The sequence below is a fragment of the Ursus arctos genome, unplaced genomic scaffold (assembly GCF_023065955.2).
Source record: "Ursus arctos isolate Adak ecotype North America unplaced genomic scaffold, UrsArc2.0 scaffold_19, whole genome shotgun sequence".
NCBI classification, from domain to species: domain Eukaryota; kingdom Metazoa; phylum Chordata; class Mammalia; order Carnivora; family Ursidae; genus Ursus; species Ursus arctos.
The window spans coordinates 57,398,163-57,413,693 of record NW_026622863.1 but is presented as its reverse complement, the minus strand read 5'-3'; the positions used below and the strand labels follow the sequence as shown (position 1 = coordinate 57,413,693).

Genomic DNA, 15,531 nt, shown 5'->3' with positions numbered 1-15,531 from the left:
ATGGGCCAGAACAGACAGGCTCTGATTTGGAGAGCACCCCAGTTGTGTCAGTTGATATGCACCTGCACACATTTGGCCTGGGTGACAATGCCAACACGTTAAAACTCTCCATGACAGAACTGGTTCCAACTTACTCTTTTTTTTTTTTTTTTTTTTTTTTTTGGTTAGCATTTGCCATCTTATTTGCTTTCATCCATTCTGACCTGGTGTCTTAATTTAGGTGTGTCTTTTGGATTTTGTTTTTAATATAGTCTGAAAATCTCTGTCTTTTAACTGGAAGTTTAGTCCATTTACATTTATTGTAATCATGAATACATAGGGAATTATTCTGTTATTTGTGCTTTTTGTTTGTCCTGATTTTTTGCAGCCTATTCTTTCTCTTCCCTGTCATCTTTTTCATTGATTTTCTTATTACTCCATTTCCTTCATCTACTATTTCATAATTTAAAAAAAGATTTTATTTATTTGAGAGAGAATGAGTGATTGAGTGAGCCAGAGAGCCCAAGCAGGGGGAGCAGCAGGCAGAGGGAGAGGCAGATTCCATGCTGAGCAGGGAGCCTGATGTGGGACTCGATCCCAGGGCCCTGGGATCATGATCTCAGCTGAAGGCAGACGCTTAACTGACTGAGCCACCCACATGCCCTTCTAGTTTAGAATTTACATATTTTCCCTTTCTCTTCTTTTAGTGGTCACCCTTAAAATTTAACATGCATACCTCACTCCTCTCCTCCCAAACAATACAAGGCTGATCCCATCCCTACTCTGAAACAGAGCGTCATCCTGGGCAGCCTCCTGATAAGGCAGAAGGGCAAAGCCATTATTTGTTAAGTGCCTGCTGTGTACCAGACCCCGTACTAAATGCTCAGAGGTGGTGATCTTATTTAGTTCTTGTGTAAATCATGTCACGTGGGGGTTATCTGCCACATGTCTCTCTCCCCTCATATCTGATGGTTTACTGCAGAGAGGAAGAGTTATCTGCTTTTAATCTCATAGCTCCAAAGTTGCAGAACAAGGACTCGAAGTCTGCTTCTCCTCAGTCTAAATAAATATGAAGTCTCCGTCATGTCTTATCCACCTTAAGCCAAGAGGGTTGGGCTCTCTGTTGTTTTCAATGTATTCTTTGAGCTGTGGCGCCTGTTCATTATTCAACCATTACCCGTGTGTTGATTTGCTCATTTGACAGATATTCTTTGAGTGTCTGCTATGTGTCAGGTATCTTGCTGGGCTCTGGGGATCCAGCTGTGGACAAGAAAGACACAGCCCTGACTTCCCAGAGCCTGACCTCAAGTGCGGAGGACACTAAACATAATAATTATGCAAATGATTATTTAAGTGGCGATGGTGTAAACAGCTCTCAGGTGCTGCCCTGCCTGCAGGGGGAGAGGCAGGTGTGGGCCGCTCCACAGCACAGTGTGACACCCCCCCCCCCCAGCAGATAATCTTAAACCGGGGCACTCTTGTGACCACTGGCCCAGAGTAGGATGGACAAGGTGGGGACTGGTTCTTGGAGTGGGCAATTCCCCCTGTCCTCCCAGCCTAACATTGAGCCTGGAAAGACACTAATGTTCTGTAATGTTGCAGAGAAGGTAGTCCTGGGCTCTCGCTTCTGACAGTCACCTAATATTCATGTACCCACAGCCCCTCACTCCTTTAGCCACGTTTGCTGAGCCTTCCTCTACAAGCTCCTGGCTCTGTGCTCTGTGTCAAGGGAAGGGATGCCAATTAAGCAAGGGAAGGAAGGCGGCCCCATCAAGGACCACTCCCAACCCTAAGGGGGGGCCTCTCCTCTCCTTTCATCCTAGAACTTGGTCTGTTCTTTAGGCGACTTTCCACTTCAGCTATGGTAGGTAAATATCACTAACACTGAAAAACCCCACTGCATTCTGCTTGGGTTTTTAAAAAACAAACTGTCGAGAAATCCTTTATTAAAAATTTAACTGTGGTAGGAAATGATTGAGTGAATTGTTCATCTTAATACTACGAAGATAAATTGTTTTTATACATGTTGAATGTAATGAACCGATAACAAAGTTTAGTAGCTTATTGTCTTTTCTTGTGTTAGTTTTTTGCATTCACAATTTTAAAAACGTTGTTTTTCTCTACCAAGTGCTTCTGCGATGACTTCTTGTAGTTCCTCCTTCCCTGAGATAAAGGCCTTGTGCCTCTCTTTTCAGTGGGGACTTTCTTGAGGGAGCTTGGCAGGCTTGGGGGCTCCTGCACTGAGCTACTTGGGCCTAGACTCAGCCTCCCGGGGCCTCAGTGTCCTCCTCTGTAACATGGGCGCAGGGGCCCTGAGGACTAAGTGAGAACAAGCTTGCATCACAGCAACGCAGCGCAGCCCAGGGGCAGGGTGGCCACTTAGAACACAACATCTCCTCCTTCAGTGAAATCTGTAATTGTTTCTGTCACCCTCACCCCTTCGCTGCCCAACAACAAGTTCTAAACCTGCTAGAAGCTTCCAGGCCACGCTGGCACTGAGCTCTACTGGCAGGTGCCCAGAAGCTCCGTGCCCCACCTTCCAGGAACCACGGTAGGTGAGGGCAGCTGGAGCCAACCTCTCAGCCCCCACAGGCTGGTCCTCCACCGGGACATGGGGCAGTGGATGGGGAAGGGCTCTGGCCAGAGCTCAGTGGCCCCCACTATTAACCTGAGAGGAGAGAACCCAAACTCCATTCTTCCTCAGCACCCCAGGCTGACTTAGACTTGTCTTGCCCCAGCCTCGCCGACTGCTTGTGCTGCTCTTGCTCGTGAGCCCCATAGCCTGCTGGTCACACCGCTGGAGTCCTGAAAGTTGCCCCTTTACTACCTCTGTGACTTGGGCCTGCTTCCCCATCTGTGCAATGGGGATTATAAAATCCACTTCCTAGGACTGGTGAAAGGATTAAATGCCTTTTCACACATCAGGAGCTTAGTGCCTGAGAGCTCCTGTCACTTTCCTTCTCCTCCCCCTCCACACTTGGGTTCATGCCGTCCCCCCTGGAACACCATCCCAGCCTCTGCACCTGCTCAGGGCACTAGTCACTCAAGGCTCCCTAAAAAAAAAAAAAAAAAAAAAAAAAAAAAAAGCCCTTCTCTTTGCTAAGGCCTCCTAACCATCCCTGCCCTGTGAGACCTCCTCCTCCCAGATGCCTGCCCCATTAACTGGACCCGGCCTATTCCCCTCCCTCCTGCCCTCCCCCCTCATCTCCTCCCATTCATTCATCTACCTAGGAGCTGCTTCCCAGGGCTCCTGGGCCAAGCCCTGTCCTGTTGGTGGAGTCTGGCCTGTTCCCCACCTCTGCGCCCCCACCCCCAGCCCAGACAGGCAACTGAACCTGGGTGCAGATCATGCCTGGGGAAGGGAGGTTAGATCTGGTATCAGGAGCTAAGTGCACCCCAGCTTTGCCTAAGGCAGTGGGTGGGCAGGGTTAGGAGATGGCTCAGGCGGGGGTCAAACACCTCCTTCTGAGGGAGGCTCCCTGGCTTCCTGCCCTGCACCGCCCCCCCAACTGTTTGCTCAGCTCCCACCTCCATCAGGAACACAGAGTGCAAGTCCTGTTCACTGTGCCTACAGCAGAGTCTGGCACACCGTAGTTGCTCAATAAATGAATCAGGGATGTGAACTAGGTGCCACAGACTGACAAGCCAGGGCCGGGCAGTCAGGGAGGGGCAGGCAGTTCAGGGAGAGGGACTCATGATCTCAGAACAGCTCCCAGCTTGGAGCCTACTTCTACGTGGGGAGGAGACTCACTTCCGGGTGTCATAGTTGTGAGGATTAAACTAAACATCTGGAACCCACAAGGAAGGGTGCCTGGCACCAGGCAAGTGCAGAATGTGGCTATGGCCATTCAAGATCAAGGTGTGTTTTCCGAAGGGCTGGAAGGGCTGGAAGGGCTCGAAGGGCAGGGCTGGGCAGCGTCTGGGCCCAGCAGAGGGCAGCCCTGAGTGTGGTGTGGCTGGGACAGGGGCAGGGATAGGTCGGCCTGGGAAGGATCTTTGCTGCAAGGGGAGCACTGGCCGGTTTAAAGTCCAGGGATGACACAGTGACTCTGGGGCGGGGAACAACTGGGGACAGAGGCCAGGAAGAAGCTGGGGCGAGTGTCCCGATGAGCAAGGACAAGGCCAGAGCAGGGGCTGGTTGTGTGGACAGAGTCAGGGCTCCAATAGAGTGTTGTGATTGTATCACCAGGGCTACAGAGAGCCCAGATAACTACAAATTAGGAAACGTCTGGAATAGTGTTGAAAAAAAGCCAGTTCTGCAGCCAGACTGCCTGGGCTAAGTCCCAGTCCCTCTCTGGACTGTGGCCTCTTGCACAAGGGCCTTCCTCTCCTACACCACAGTCTCCCAGCCTGTGAAATGGGGTAAAAACAGGACTTACTCACAGGGCTGCCATGGAAAGAGCTTGGAGCATGGCTGGGGCCACACACACACCCTCCTCCCACCCTCCCGGGTGAGAGGTGGGCTAGAGAGGTGATGTAATTAATGGAGGGGGAGACCTGGCTCTTCTGTCTTTCAGGCCTCAGCTACTCAACTGAAACATGGGGACCCCTCACCTGTCCCTCCCTTGGGAGGCCACACGGCTCTACAAGATGGCAAGACATTCTCTGACCTGTTAATTTTACGGTTGCGTTTGGGCCAGTGGTGACTTGACAAGTGTGCACAACTGTGATCAATACATTTGGGGTGCCACGGGGATCGGGGGGCCTTGACTTGACTGGGGGTTCAGGGAAGGCACCTCTGAGGTTGAGACATTTCCTTGAGTCAAGAGAGACCAGGGTCACTATGACAAATTTCTCACCGTCCACACTTGCTGGAGCTGCTCAGCAGCAGGCCACTCACCAGGGTCCCCTGCTAAGTCCCCGTGAGCGAATATATATAGGCCGCCTCATGTGACACTACACCCCCACGTGACCAGCATTCCCCACTAACACACAGTGGCGCTCAGTGCGTGCTTGGCCAAAGAACAAAGGCATTGAATTTCTCAGCAGCTCTGTTATTATCCCCATTTCACTGATGACAAAACTGAGGCCCAGACAGGTTCGATAATGTGCCCCAGGAAGAGTTGTGAGTCAAACCTCCACTGTCCCCCACAATCCTAAGTGCTAGTGCTGAGCAGATGAAGGGAAGAGTGGAAGAGCATTCCAGAAAGAGGGATATCAAGTGTGAAGATGCTGAGCCGAGTGGGAGCAGAAGGGGGCCATCGTGAGGGCCCTGGGAGGCAGGAAGCTGGCAGGGCGTGGGGCCGCGTCCTGAAGGGTTCTGTCTTAGGCAGGCTCAGTTGGGGAAGGTGACAGGTGGGACACCTGGGGAACTGAGCTCTGACGGCATCAGACTCCACCACCTGTGTGGCTTGTTGACAGTCCCAGGGGTGTGCGGTCAGGCCCGAGCCCAAAGCGCCCTGGGCACCACTCCTGCTCCAGCCCGCAGTGCGCAGGCCCCTTTCCAGGGAACGAATGGGGAGGAGTTCCATGGGCCTGCTCTGGCTCAGAAAGAGTCTAAATCTCAAATCAGGCCGAGGGACAACCCCAAACCGAAACAAGCCAAATGCCCATCAATAGGAAATGGGTGAAGAGATCGTGGTAACTTCATCGGACAGAAGATCATCCAACAATAAAGGGGTAAGAGGGGAAGCACCGTGGCTCTGGGATAGGGCAAGGAGGAGCCCTGGGGGGCGCGGGGAGCAAATAGAAGCCGGACAGGCAGGAGTGTAGACACGCAATTCTGTGCATGAGGCTCAGAAGTGAGAAGTCAGGGGAGGGCCTGTCTCACTTTACATCCGCGAAATGGGAGAAGTAATCCTGTCCTCATGGGACTGAAGAGGTCCCTGTGGGAAGAGCACTCCCAATCCCCCGGCTCAGGCTCAATGCTCAGCAAACTTTGGTTTCTCTTCCCTTCTCCGGGGACAGGTGAGCAAATCCCAGTACAGACTTCTGTCTTCAGCTTGCACAACCTTTTGTACGTATTATTTTTAAGTATAACTTTCCCTTGATTACAAAAAGTACTCAGTGTCCTCACTGAAGAAAATTTAGACACTGAAGAGAGCGAAAAGAAAAAAACTCAATCTCCTCCAGAACACTAATGCGAAGAGAAAGGCAGTATGAACATTTCTGAGTGGTCCCTGAGTTTTATTTTTGCTTTCTGTGCAGTGTTTAAAACACATGGGACGTCCTACTTGCATCCTTTGAAAGCTCAGGATCCTATTCTAAGCATTGCCCTGTGTCATTGGATATTCTTTGAAACTCTGTTTTGAATAACATTCTGTTGTAAGAACCAATGCCCGGATGACCAAGGACTGAGCCGGCTTCCACCCTCTGGCCCTTGGGCCATCCTTCGACCTCAGTCTCTGAAGCACCTCTGAGCCCCTCTTTGGGGTGGGTGGATTGGTTTCTTAGGACAGAGGCACTCTTCCTTGTTGCGTGCCCTCACACACTGCCCACAGGACCTCATGGCAGACCCCGAGGAACCCTGGGCAGCTCCCTGAAAGCTCCATGGCTCCTTGTACTTTGTTAGGTTAAGTACATGCATGACCTCTGACCAGCGATTCCTCCTGGTGTTTATGCCAAAGATGTTACCACGCAGCTCCCAAAGGGGTCTCGAGGGAGAATTTGTGGTGGAGGCAGGAGAATTGTGGTGGAGGCAGCCGGTTGTCTGTCCTGACTTGGGAGGTGGAGGGCAGGAAGTGGGGGGGGGGGCACCCATCAAGGAGAATTCTGCAGCAGTTAAAGCAACAGAGTAGACACACACAAACACACACACAAACACACACACACACCCTGATGTGGATGGCTCTTAACAACCGAGGCTGAGTGAAAACAGTGAGACAAAGAAAGCCATCTATAATGCAGCTTCATTTACATAAATTAAAAATACATGCACACAAAGCAACAATAAGCACTTTGCAAGAACACACACAAGCAGAAAGATCCACAGTAAACACACGAGGACGGTTGGGTCTGGGGAGGAGGGGAGCAGAGAGGGGACAAGGATACAAGGCAGTCGAGGAGGAAGGAGATGGCACCAGGCCTCTGTGGCCAGGGAGGACCCCAGCCTCGTGGAGGACAAGCAGGCCTGCCTGGGGCGCTGCGTGAGGGCCGTGGCACTTGGCCTGAGTGGCTTGGGGGCTGGGAGGTAGGGGGAAGGGGCTACGCGAGGTCTCTGCCTAGAAGGTATCTCCCCGAGCTCTGGGCTTGCACACCCCTGTCCCATCTCAGAAACAATCAGGGGGCCCATGGAAGACTGTAGATAGTTAAAAATTATTTTGTGCCTGAGGGTCAGTAGAACAACCGTTTCCACCACGTGCTGTCCCTGTCACACAGCGTGTGAACCCTTCCCGAAGGTGGACGCCATTGTTCTAGAGAGGCCAGTGGTTCTCGCAGGGGCTGCTGGGACCACCCCCACTTCCGCGCATGCGCACACACTGCCAAGTCCTCAAGGCGGGAGCTCAGGAGCCGGCCCTCCTTCCATAGACAAGCATCTGCTGAGCACTTACTGTGCACCAGGCTCTGTTCCAGGTGCTGGGCGACAGCAGGGAGCACGGTGAAGTCCCCACCCTCGTGGGAGTGACCATGTGTGCGGAGCCAGACGACAAGCAAGTGACCATGAACAGGACAGGGCAGGCTCTCGGATCTCCAGAACTCTGGCCATTTCTATGGGGCTTTGGTGTCAGGCCGTGTGTACGCGTGCGTGTAAGTGTATGTGTGCGAGCACACACACACACACACACACTCCCACACAAGTGTGGGGGAAGTACCAGCCATTGTGAGGGAGGACAACCCTCAGAGGGGCCGGACACACAAGACTTGTAGGGCTGCGCCTCTGTGATCTTCCCTCTGACCCTGAGATTCTACTTCTAGGAATTTATCCCAAGGGCAGAATCGGGAAAGTTCCAAGAATGCACACCCGGGTCGTTGACCGCAGTGCTGTTTCTATCACTTCCAACACTGGAGAAGGGACCGGTGCAGTAAGGGAAGGCCATGCACCGGGATCCCACGCAGCCATTAACACTGACATTTTAGACGAGTGTCAGCATCAGGGAGAGATGCTCCTGTTACCCTCTCAGGTGTCTAAAGTCAGCTGCAAACCGGTATCAAATGGTGTGATTTCATTTGTTTCTCCAAAAAGTAAAAAAAAAAAAAAAAAAAAAGCCAGAAATCCGTTGGCCAGGGCTGCCCGTGAGGCACACAGTGGGAGCATGCGCGGAGAGGGTCCGAATGGAAAGACGCTAGATGCTAATGGGAGTTACCTGTTTGTCAAATTCTGCTTGGCTTTTGTCCCTGTGTTTTTACTAAGGTGTATTTTCTAGATTTTCTAAATTAATTTGCATTCATTCTGTAATAAATAATTTAAAAATCCATTGACATGGGCACAGGAAAGAGCCAAGGAGGCTTTAAAACAAAATATAAACAGTAGTTATTTATATCTAGGTGGTGGGACTAGGGGTGATGTTTTTCATTTTTTTATTTGCATAATTAAAAAGTTATTTCCTCAAGCTCTTCTGATGGTTCCCTCGGCAGCCCCGCTCCCCGCCCCCGCACCTGCGAGGTGTCCCCGAAGGGAGGCCCATCCCACTGAACGTTCACAAGCGTCCACTTCTGTGGACAGGACACTCTCCATCCTGTGGGAGCGGGCAGTTTGGGGGCGCACGACCCGTGCCTACAGCAGACCTGTGCATGACTTATAACTAAGTTCACCCACGTCCACGGTGCTCCCCATGGACATCCTGGCGGGGATGTGGATCAAAAGTCTGGAAGCTAGGGAGACGGGGTGACAGACACCCAAACAAACAGGCCCAAGCAAAGGGGCCAGCTCAGACCTAAAACCCGGGAGTCATTCTCTCTTGCCTCTTCCCACACCCACTCTGCTGGAAAATCCTGTCGTCTCCACCTTCAAAACAGACCCAGAATCTGCCCACTTCTCACCACCTCCACCGCAACCAGCCTGGTCCCAGCCGAGCTCTCAGCATTTCTCTCCCAAATTCTGCACCAGCAAGGAAACAGCAGATCCAGGATTCAAACCCGGGCCCCCTGGCACTTGATCCACATGCCCTATAGACCTACTGCACCCCAGCGGGAGAGACCTAAGTCACAGCCCACCTGCCGTTTGCTCAGAGTTTCCCCTGCCTCCCGCCTCCTTCAGAGAAGAGCCCAAGTCCTCACCATAACCACGAGGCCCCGCAGAATCTGTCACTTTGCCCTCACCTCCCATCCACACCCCTGGATCACTCTGTTCCAGTCACACCAGCCTTGTCGCTGTTCCTCCCATGCACCAGGCAGAGTCCTACCCCAGGGCCTTTGCACTTGCGGTCCTCCCTGCCTGGAATGCCCTTCCACAAGGCTCCACCTTCATCTCCTGCTCAAAGTCACCTTCTCCATGAGGCCACCCTGACCTCCTATCTTTAAAGCTGCAGCCAGCCACCCCTCCTCCAGCACCCTCCATCCCGTTCCCCCATCTGCTTCCTTTTCCCACAGCCCTCAGCATCCTGAACACACACCATTTACTTACTTATCATACCTATGCCTAGAATGCAAGCTGGGGTGGGGTGCAGGGCTGGTGGTCCTAGACTACTGCCCCCCACCCAGAAGATAGCCAAGAGATGTTTAACAAACACAGGCGTCAAGGGCAAGGGCATGGATGTCTGGAGGGGAGTCTGTGGGCCCAGATTGGAAGGCAGTGGAGGGAGGCTTGTCTGCAGGACCCAAGGGCCAAAGAGAGCCGTATTCAGGCAGAGGGGTGTCCTGAGCAACTTCTCAGCCCCGAGAGGGCAACCAGTGTCAACCATAAGACTGGCAGGCCGTGCCCAGTGCACAGGACTTGGTTATCGCAGTAAAGAGCCTGGACTTCATTCCAGGGTCCAGGAACCTGCAGAGGGTTTTAGGTAGAGGTGAGCACCCCTCGGCGGCCACTGGGAGGCTGAACTGGGCATGGGGTAGGAGCTGGCGGTGCTGGGAGGGGGGGCGCCCTGTTTGCCAGGACTAGTCTGTGGGTGGAACCTCGTGCAGGGCCCTCGGTGGGTGCTCAGCAAACGTTTGTTGGACTGAATTGTTCACTGAGCTCCCCAAAGAGAAGAGCGCAGAAGAGCACAGTTCTACTGAAGGGACGCTGCCGTGGCCTTGGGTTGCTGGTGGGGTGGCCTCTGCAGCCCCTCATCACAGAGGTATTCCTGATGTGCTAACATCACCCCTCCCAGAAACGTGCCATTCCATTTGTTAACTGTTTCTTCCCTTCTTCAAGGTAAGCCACCCAGGAGCAAGGAAGGGCCCTGCCTGTCCTGCTCAGGACCGAAAACAGGGCTTGGCACTGAGCTGGTGCTGGCCCCACGTGTTGATCGTTACATGAGTAAACGAAGGACGGAAACGGACAGAGTCCAGGGAACAAGGGCGTGTACAGGGAGAACAAAGTGAGGGTGTCGGCCCCCCTCCAGAAGTCAGGGGCAGGTCAGCTGAGACTAGAGCCAGAGAATGCAGGGGGGACTCGAAGCACAGCAGGAGGAAAGGGACACTGCTGAGGAGGCAGGCCTGGAGCTGGAGGACACATCCTGCAGGAGCAGGGATGAGGCAATGGCACAAGGCACCTTCTGTTTCTGGACCCCAATTCTGGCTACACTGGGCCTTGCCCTGTGGCCACCCAGGACAGCCTTCTTGATGCTGGCAGCCCCCTTGGCACTGCACCCCTAAAAGATCCCTCTCTTCTGCAGAGGGGAGCCCCATCCCCAGGCTCTCCAGGACAGTGAGATGGGGGACACCGACCCCTTCCCTTCCCAGGGACAGACCAGGGTGTGCCATGGGGGAGGGGAATGTTAGCTCTCAGGGGCCTGGGACACCACAGAGGAGCCTTCTTCTCTCCTTTATGGGCCAGGGTCGGGAGAGGCTTTCATGGTGTGGGGTACTGACCACATGTCTTTAAAACGGTCATTCTCAGCTAGGGCAATCCCCCCTCCCCGAATACCTGGCAACATCTGGAGATCTCTGGGGAAGTGTGTGTGTAGGGGGTGCTGCTGGCATCTAGTGGCCGGGGACGCTGCTCAACACCCTACAGCACATAGCACGGTCCCCACAACCAGAGCCCACCAGGCCCCAGATGCCAATAGAGTAGAGGAGAGACCCTGCTTTAAGAATGCACAGCTCTGCCCTCAAAGCATCGTTTATACCCCACCTCGGGCACGGTCACAATGAATCGGACGGCAAGCGCCCCGTCAAAGCACCAGCCTGTGCTCTCCAAATGTCACAGCACCTCTGGGAAATGGGCACACGAGCTCCACACTCCACAGCACAGGAGTGCTCACCAGGCGCAGAAGATTCTAAGTCCTTGATGAGTATAAACCAACCAGTCCTCCCCCAGCCCCTTGGGGCAGGGCCTCCGTCATCCCCATTTTTCAGATGAAGAAACTGAGGCGCAGAGTCACGCCCTCACGAGCCCAAGGCCATGCTGCAGGTGGAGCGGTACCAACGGCACAGAGGCCTCACGCAAGGGTCGCTCTGCACACCCGTGACTCCGCGGCCAGGCCAAGGGCTCGCCTGTCCTGTGCTGTGGGAGGCAGGCAGGTGGTCCTGCCCCTGAGCCCCAGCACGCTTTCACAAGGACAGGGAACCTCGCGCGAGAAACCCAGACAGGCTGAGCTCGAGTTAATAGGATGCAAAGAGTATCTCGTAAGTGCCAAGGGGACACCAGGAGGCCTTCGCCAGCTCAAGCAGGAGGAACCGGCCACCACCTGTGTTCCTGTCCCCCCCGCCCCTCACTGGCTGCTGGCCCAGCTCACCTGGATGCCGTTCTCCTGCAGGTTCAGGTACCGCGTGTTGACAGGGATGCTGGCTGGGACCTCAGCCAGCTCTCTCCGCGTGCAGATCACCCGGCTGGCCTGGTTGCTGCAGGAGCAGGCCGCAGGGCAGGAGGTGGCCGGCGGGGAGCCCCCTCCGGCCGCCAATGTCATGGCCACGCCGCCCCCGCCGGCCCCCAGGGGTGGGGAGAAGAGCCAGAGGAAGAGCAGGGCCCCATGGGGCCAGGACATCCTACCGGGCGGCAGTGGGGGGCACGGGGAGCTGCGGGCGCACGCCATCCTCAATGTTCATGCTCCGCGTGGGCGCCGGGGGGCTGTAGGGGGGAGAGAGAGGGAGAGGCTTAGTGAGGGACAGGGACCCCGTGTGGCCCGCCTGCTTCCCAACCCCCAGGCGGCTCTCTGCCACCGCTGCCACCATCACCTCCCCGCTCCGCTCAGGACCCAAAGGGCCCAGCTCCCCCAGCCCCCTGGAGGGCTGACCCACCTGCTGAGGGCGGCAGAGACTAGGGCTAGCCCTGCCCTCCCTGCACTGCCTCAAGTCATTCCTGACCGGAAGATTATACCCATTTCGCAGAACTGACAACTGAGGCAGGGGTGGGGTGGGGAGAGAAAGGCTGCCCAAGGCACTTTGCCAGTAATGGAGAAGTCAGTCCGATTCAAAACTTAGTTCTCTGCACGGTTTCACAAAGGTAGATAAAGAGGTAGAGATGGAGGGAGAGAGACAAACAGATGAAGGGACAGAGAGAGGGTGACGTGCCAGGTCCAGAAGTCGGGGGAGGGGGTCTGGAGTCTGGCTTCCCTCACAGGTCCCATTCAAGTATTCTCACCGCCTGCAGGACCTCCTGTCCCCTCATCCTACTCCCACCCAGGAGTGTTTGCCAAGAGCCAAGTTTCCCAGCACCACCACCCTCCACACGGGCCCAGCCGCAGGCTGCTTGTCAGACTCCCGTCACCCGTCCAGGCCGTGGGCCTCGCAGCAGCCACAGAGAGTTGAGTTAGACTCAAAGGAGGAACTTGAAGAAGGTGAGGTGCCAGACAAGGCAACTGTGGAGGTGAAGTGTGGGTAGGAGAGGATGGGAGGCAGCGGGGCAGGAGGGAGGAAGCAGAGTGGAGAAGACAAAGGGGGAGGAGGTGGCCAAGGGGGTCCCGGGAGGGCCGCACCCCCATGTCCCGACCCTGACCCCCGTTGGCCCTGAGGTTGCAGGTGCTCAAGGCAAGGGCAGCCGGTAGCCTCTGGGGTGGGGTGGGTGGGTGGATGCTGGGACAGTTGGCGGGAAGGGGTTGGAGGAGGGGCTCTGGGTGGGCAGTGGGCGAGTGGGGCCAGGCCCAGGCGGAAGGGGATGGGCTGATCATAATAACAACGTTAGGAACTACAATAATAATAGCTTCAGCATTCAGGGGAGCCCTCTCTACGCCCCAGACTCTGCACACATGGTGTTCTCATTTAAGCCTCACAGAAACCGGAGGAGGAAGCTGTTAGGACGCCCAATCCATAGATGAGGACACTGAGGTGCTAGGAGGGGGAGCAGCTCGTCCCAGCACGGTGGCGCTGGCCGGTGGGTGGCAGAGGGGGATTGTGGCCCTGGGTTCACCCTCCCTTCCACGCAGCGTCTTGAGTACACACACAAGAGCACCCACATCAGCAAGCTCCGCTCCAGCACCGACCCAAGCTCCCCACTGGTGAGGGGGAGAGGGAAGTGGTGACGGGGCACACCCTCAGACAGCAGACTCTCAGACCCATGGACACGGGGCCACCCCCGGCACCATGAGCGTGCATGTGCGCGTGCGTGTGAGCGCGCGCACGTGCACAGACACACGCAGACACACACGCACGCGCACACACACACATTCACTTCCTCCTTCTGCAGTTTTCAAGATCATTTTAACTCAGATAAAAATGCATGTGGATAGTCTGTGTGCCTGAATGCATGTGTGAGAGCCAGAGCGGGACAGAGACCAAGAGACCGAGAGAGACACAGAGATCGAGAGAGACAGAGAGACCGAGAGAGACAGAGAGATTGAGAGAGACCGAGAGGGGGGAGGTGTTGGTTTGAGTCTGTATCCTGGACTCATTTTTCTACCTGGGGGGCCTAGGGGCTGTGTGTACCTCTGTTAGCGAGTCGTGTGAGCGCAGTGGGGTCTCCGCTTCTCAAGTGTGATGGGGGGGGGTCTATGCTGGTCCTGGTCCTGCACCCGCCATTCCCTGTTCCCACCCGCTAAGACAGGTGATGACCCAGCCCACACCCTTCAAGCCCAGGGGCCGGGGCTGCCCAGTGGGGCCCAAAATTGCATCTGGAGAACCCACAGGCCAGGATGTCCGCAGCAGCCACCCCAGGCCCAGGCCCGCTGCCGCGTCTCTACCTCCGCATCTGTCCCCATCTCTCCTGCAGCCAGCCCGCATCCCTCCCCCCCATCACAGCTTCTGCAGCGGCTGGGCCTCCCGCCCCTTCCCTCCTTGCCCTCAGCCATCTCCGTCCTTGTCCCCCCCCAACCATAGTGAGGGACACTCACCCCGGTGGCTCCGCTTCCGCTGGGCCTCTCCCTGGGCCCCAGGCCCCCCCCTCCACATGCCTCCAGCCGGTGGGGGGCTCTGCCTCCCCAGTTCTCCAGGGCTTCCTTCGAGGTTGCGCTGGGGGGGGGCGCAGGGGCTTCTTGGGTCTCCCCGCGCCCCCCCCTCCTCACCGGTCGCCCTTCCCACCCCGGGGAGGCCCGTCTAGGCCACTGCAGTGGTCTCTCCCTCCCCTCCCTGCTGGCTTCCTCCTGTCTCCTACCCCTACCGCCACCTCTACCTCCACTCTCCCCCCACCGCCAGCCTCTTTTCTCCCCCCCACTACCCCCTGCCCCCTTCTCCTCTCTGCTGGTCCCCTGGCCTTGTCCCTGTCCACCTCCTGGGCCCCAGCCCCCTCTTCAGGCTCCCCCTCTCTGTCTCGCCTCCCTCGGGACGACCGGGCCCCCTCTCTCCTTCTCCTCCATCTCCTCCTCACTCTGGCTCTGTCCCCATCACCCTCTCGTAGGTTGGAGAGCCCGTCTTGGCCAGATTCTCTGTCTGTCTGTCCGTCTGTCTTGGTCTCTCGCTTGGCCAGGCTCTGTCGGTCTCTCTTTCTCCGCGATTACAATTTCTAGTCACACGGCAGTGCAGAGCCAAGCTGTGCCTCAGCTCCCTCCCTCCCCACCTCCTCCCTCCTTCTTTCTCTCCTTCTGAACGGGGAGGGCGCCTCTCCTCCCTCCTCCTCGGCCCCCCTTCCCTGCACCGGGAGGCCTCCCCCTCCCCCGCTAATCAAAGGCTCCGTTATCTAATTAACCCATTGGTTCTGGGCGGCAGGGGAAGGTCGGGGAAGCGGGGGAGGAAGGTTGACGGCTGGGCTGCCCTGGGAGGGGGTTGTGGGCTGTGCCAAGCCCGGGCCTCGTGGCACAGACTCGGCTGCATAACCAGGCTGGGCCACCACTGACCCCACCCCCCACCGCTGGCCACAACCACCCCTCCTGCACCTGTCCCCCAGCCCAAGGGCAGACAGCCTAGCACAGTCTCCCCACAGGAACCACCTCCAGGACCCCAGGAGCTCCCCAAAGCCCCTCACCACACCACACAGCCCTTTACTCCTCCCCCCACGGCTGATATACCAGCGAACCTGGGCCAACAACATCGTCACCCAGTTCTCAGCCAAGGGCCAGCCCCCATTCATGCCACAAAGAAACCCAGCCCCAGATGCAGCCCTCTCCCCGGGACCTCAGCCAGATCCGGAGAGCCGCCTCCCCATACACGTCCGCAAAATGGGCA

At 56.1% G+C, this 15,531-nt stretch overlaps 1 protein-coding gene across 4 annotated transcripts in view; it reads right to left on the bottom strand.

The window, feature by feature from the left end:
- LRRC4B (leucine rich repeat containing 4B) overlaps nt 1-15,531 on the bottom strand; it is a 38,674-nt gene that overhangs the window by 10,186 nt on the left and 12,957 nt on the right. For 2 of the 4 annotated variants that reach the window (XM_057314580.1, XM_048223885.2), the window contains exon 2: nt 11,736-12,067. In XM_057314580.1, coding sequence (XP_057170563.1) covers nt 11,736-12,032 — 297 coding nt within the window. In that variant the 5' untranslated portion in view covers nt 12,033-12,067. Of the gene's footprint in view, nt 1-11,735; nt 12,068-14,264; nt 14,383-14,737; nt 15,158-15,531 lie in introns of those variants that run through there. The other 2 variants (XM_026488199.4, XM_057314579.1) reach the window with 2 other exon arrangements.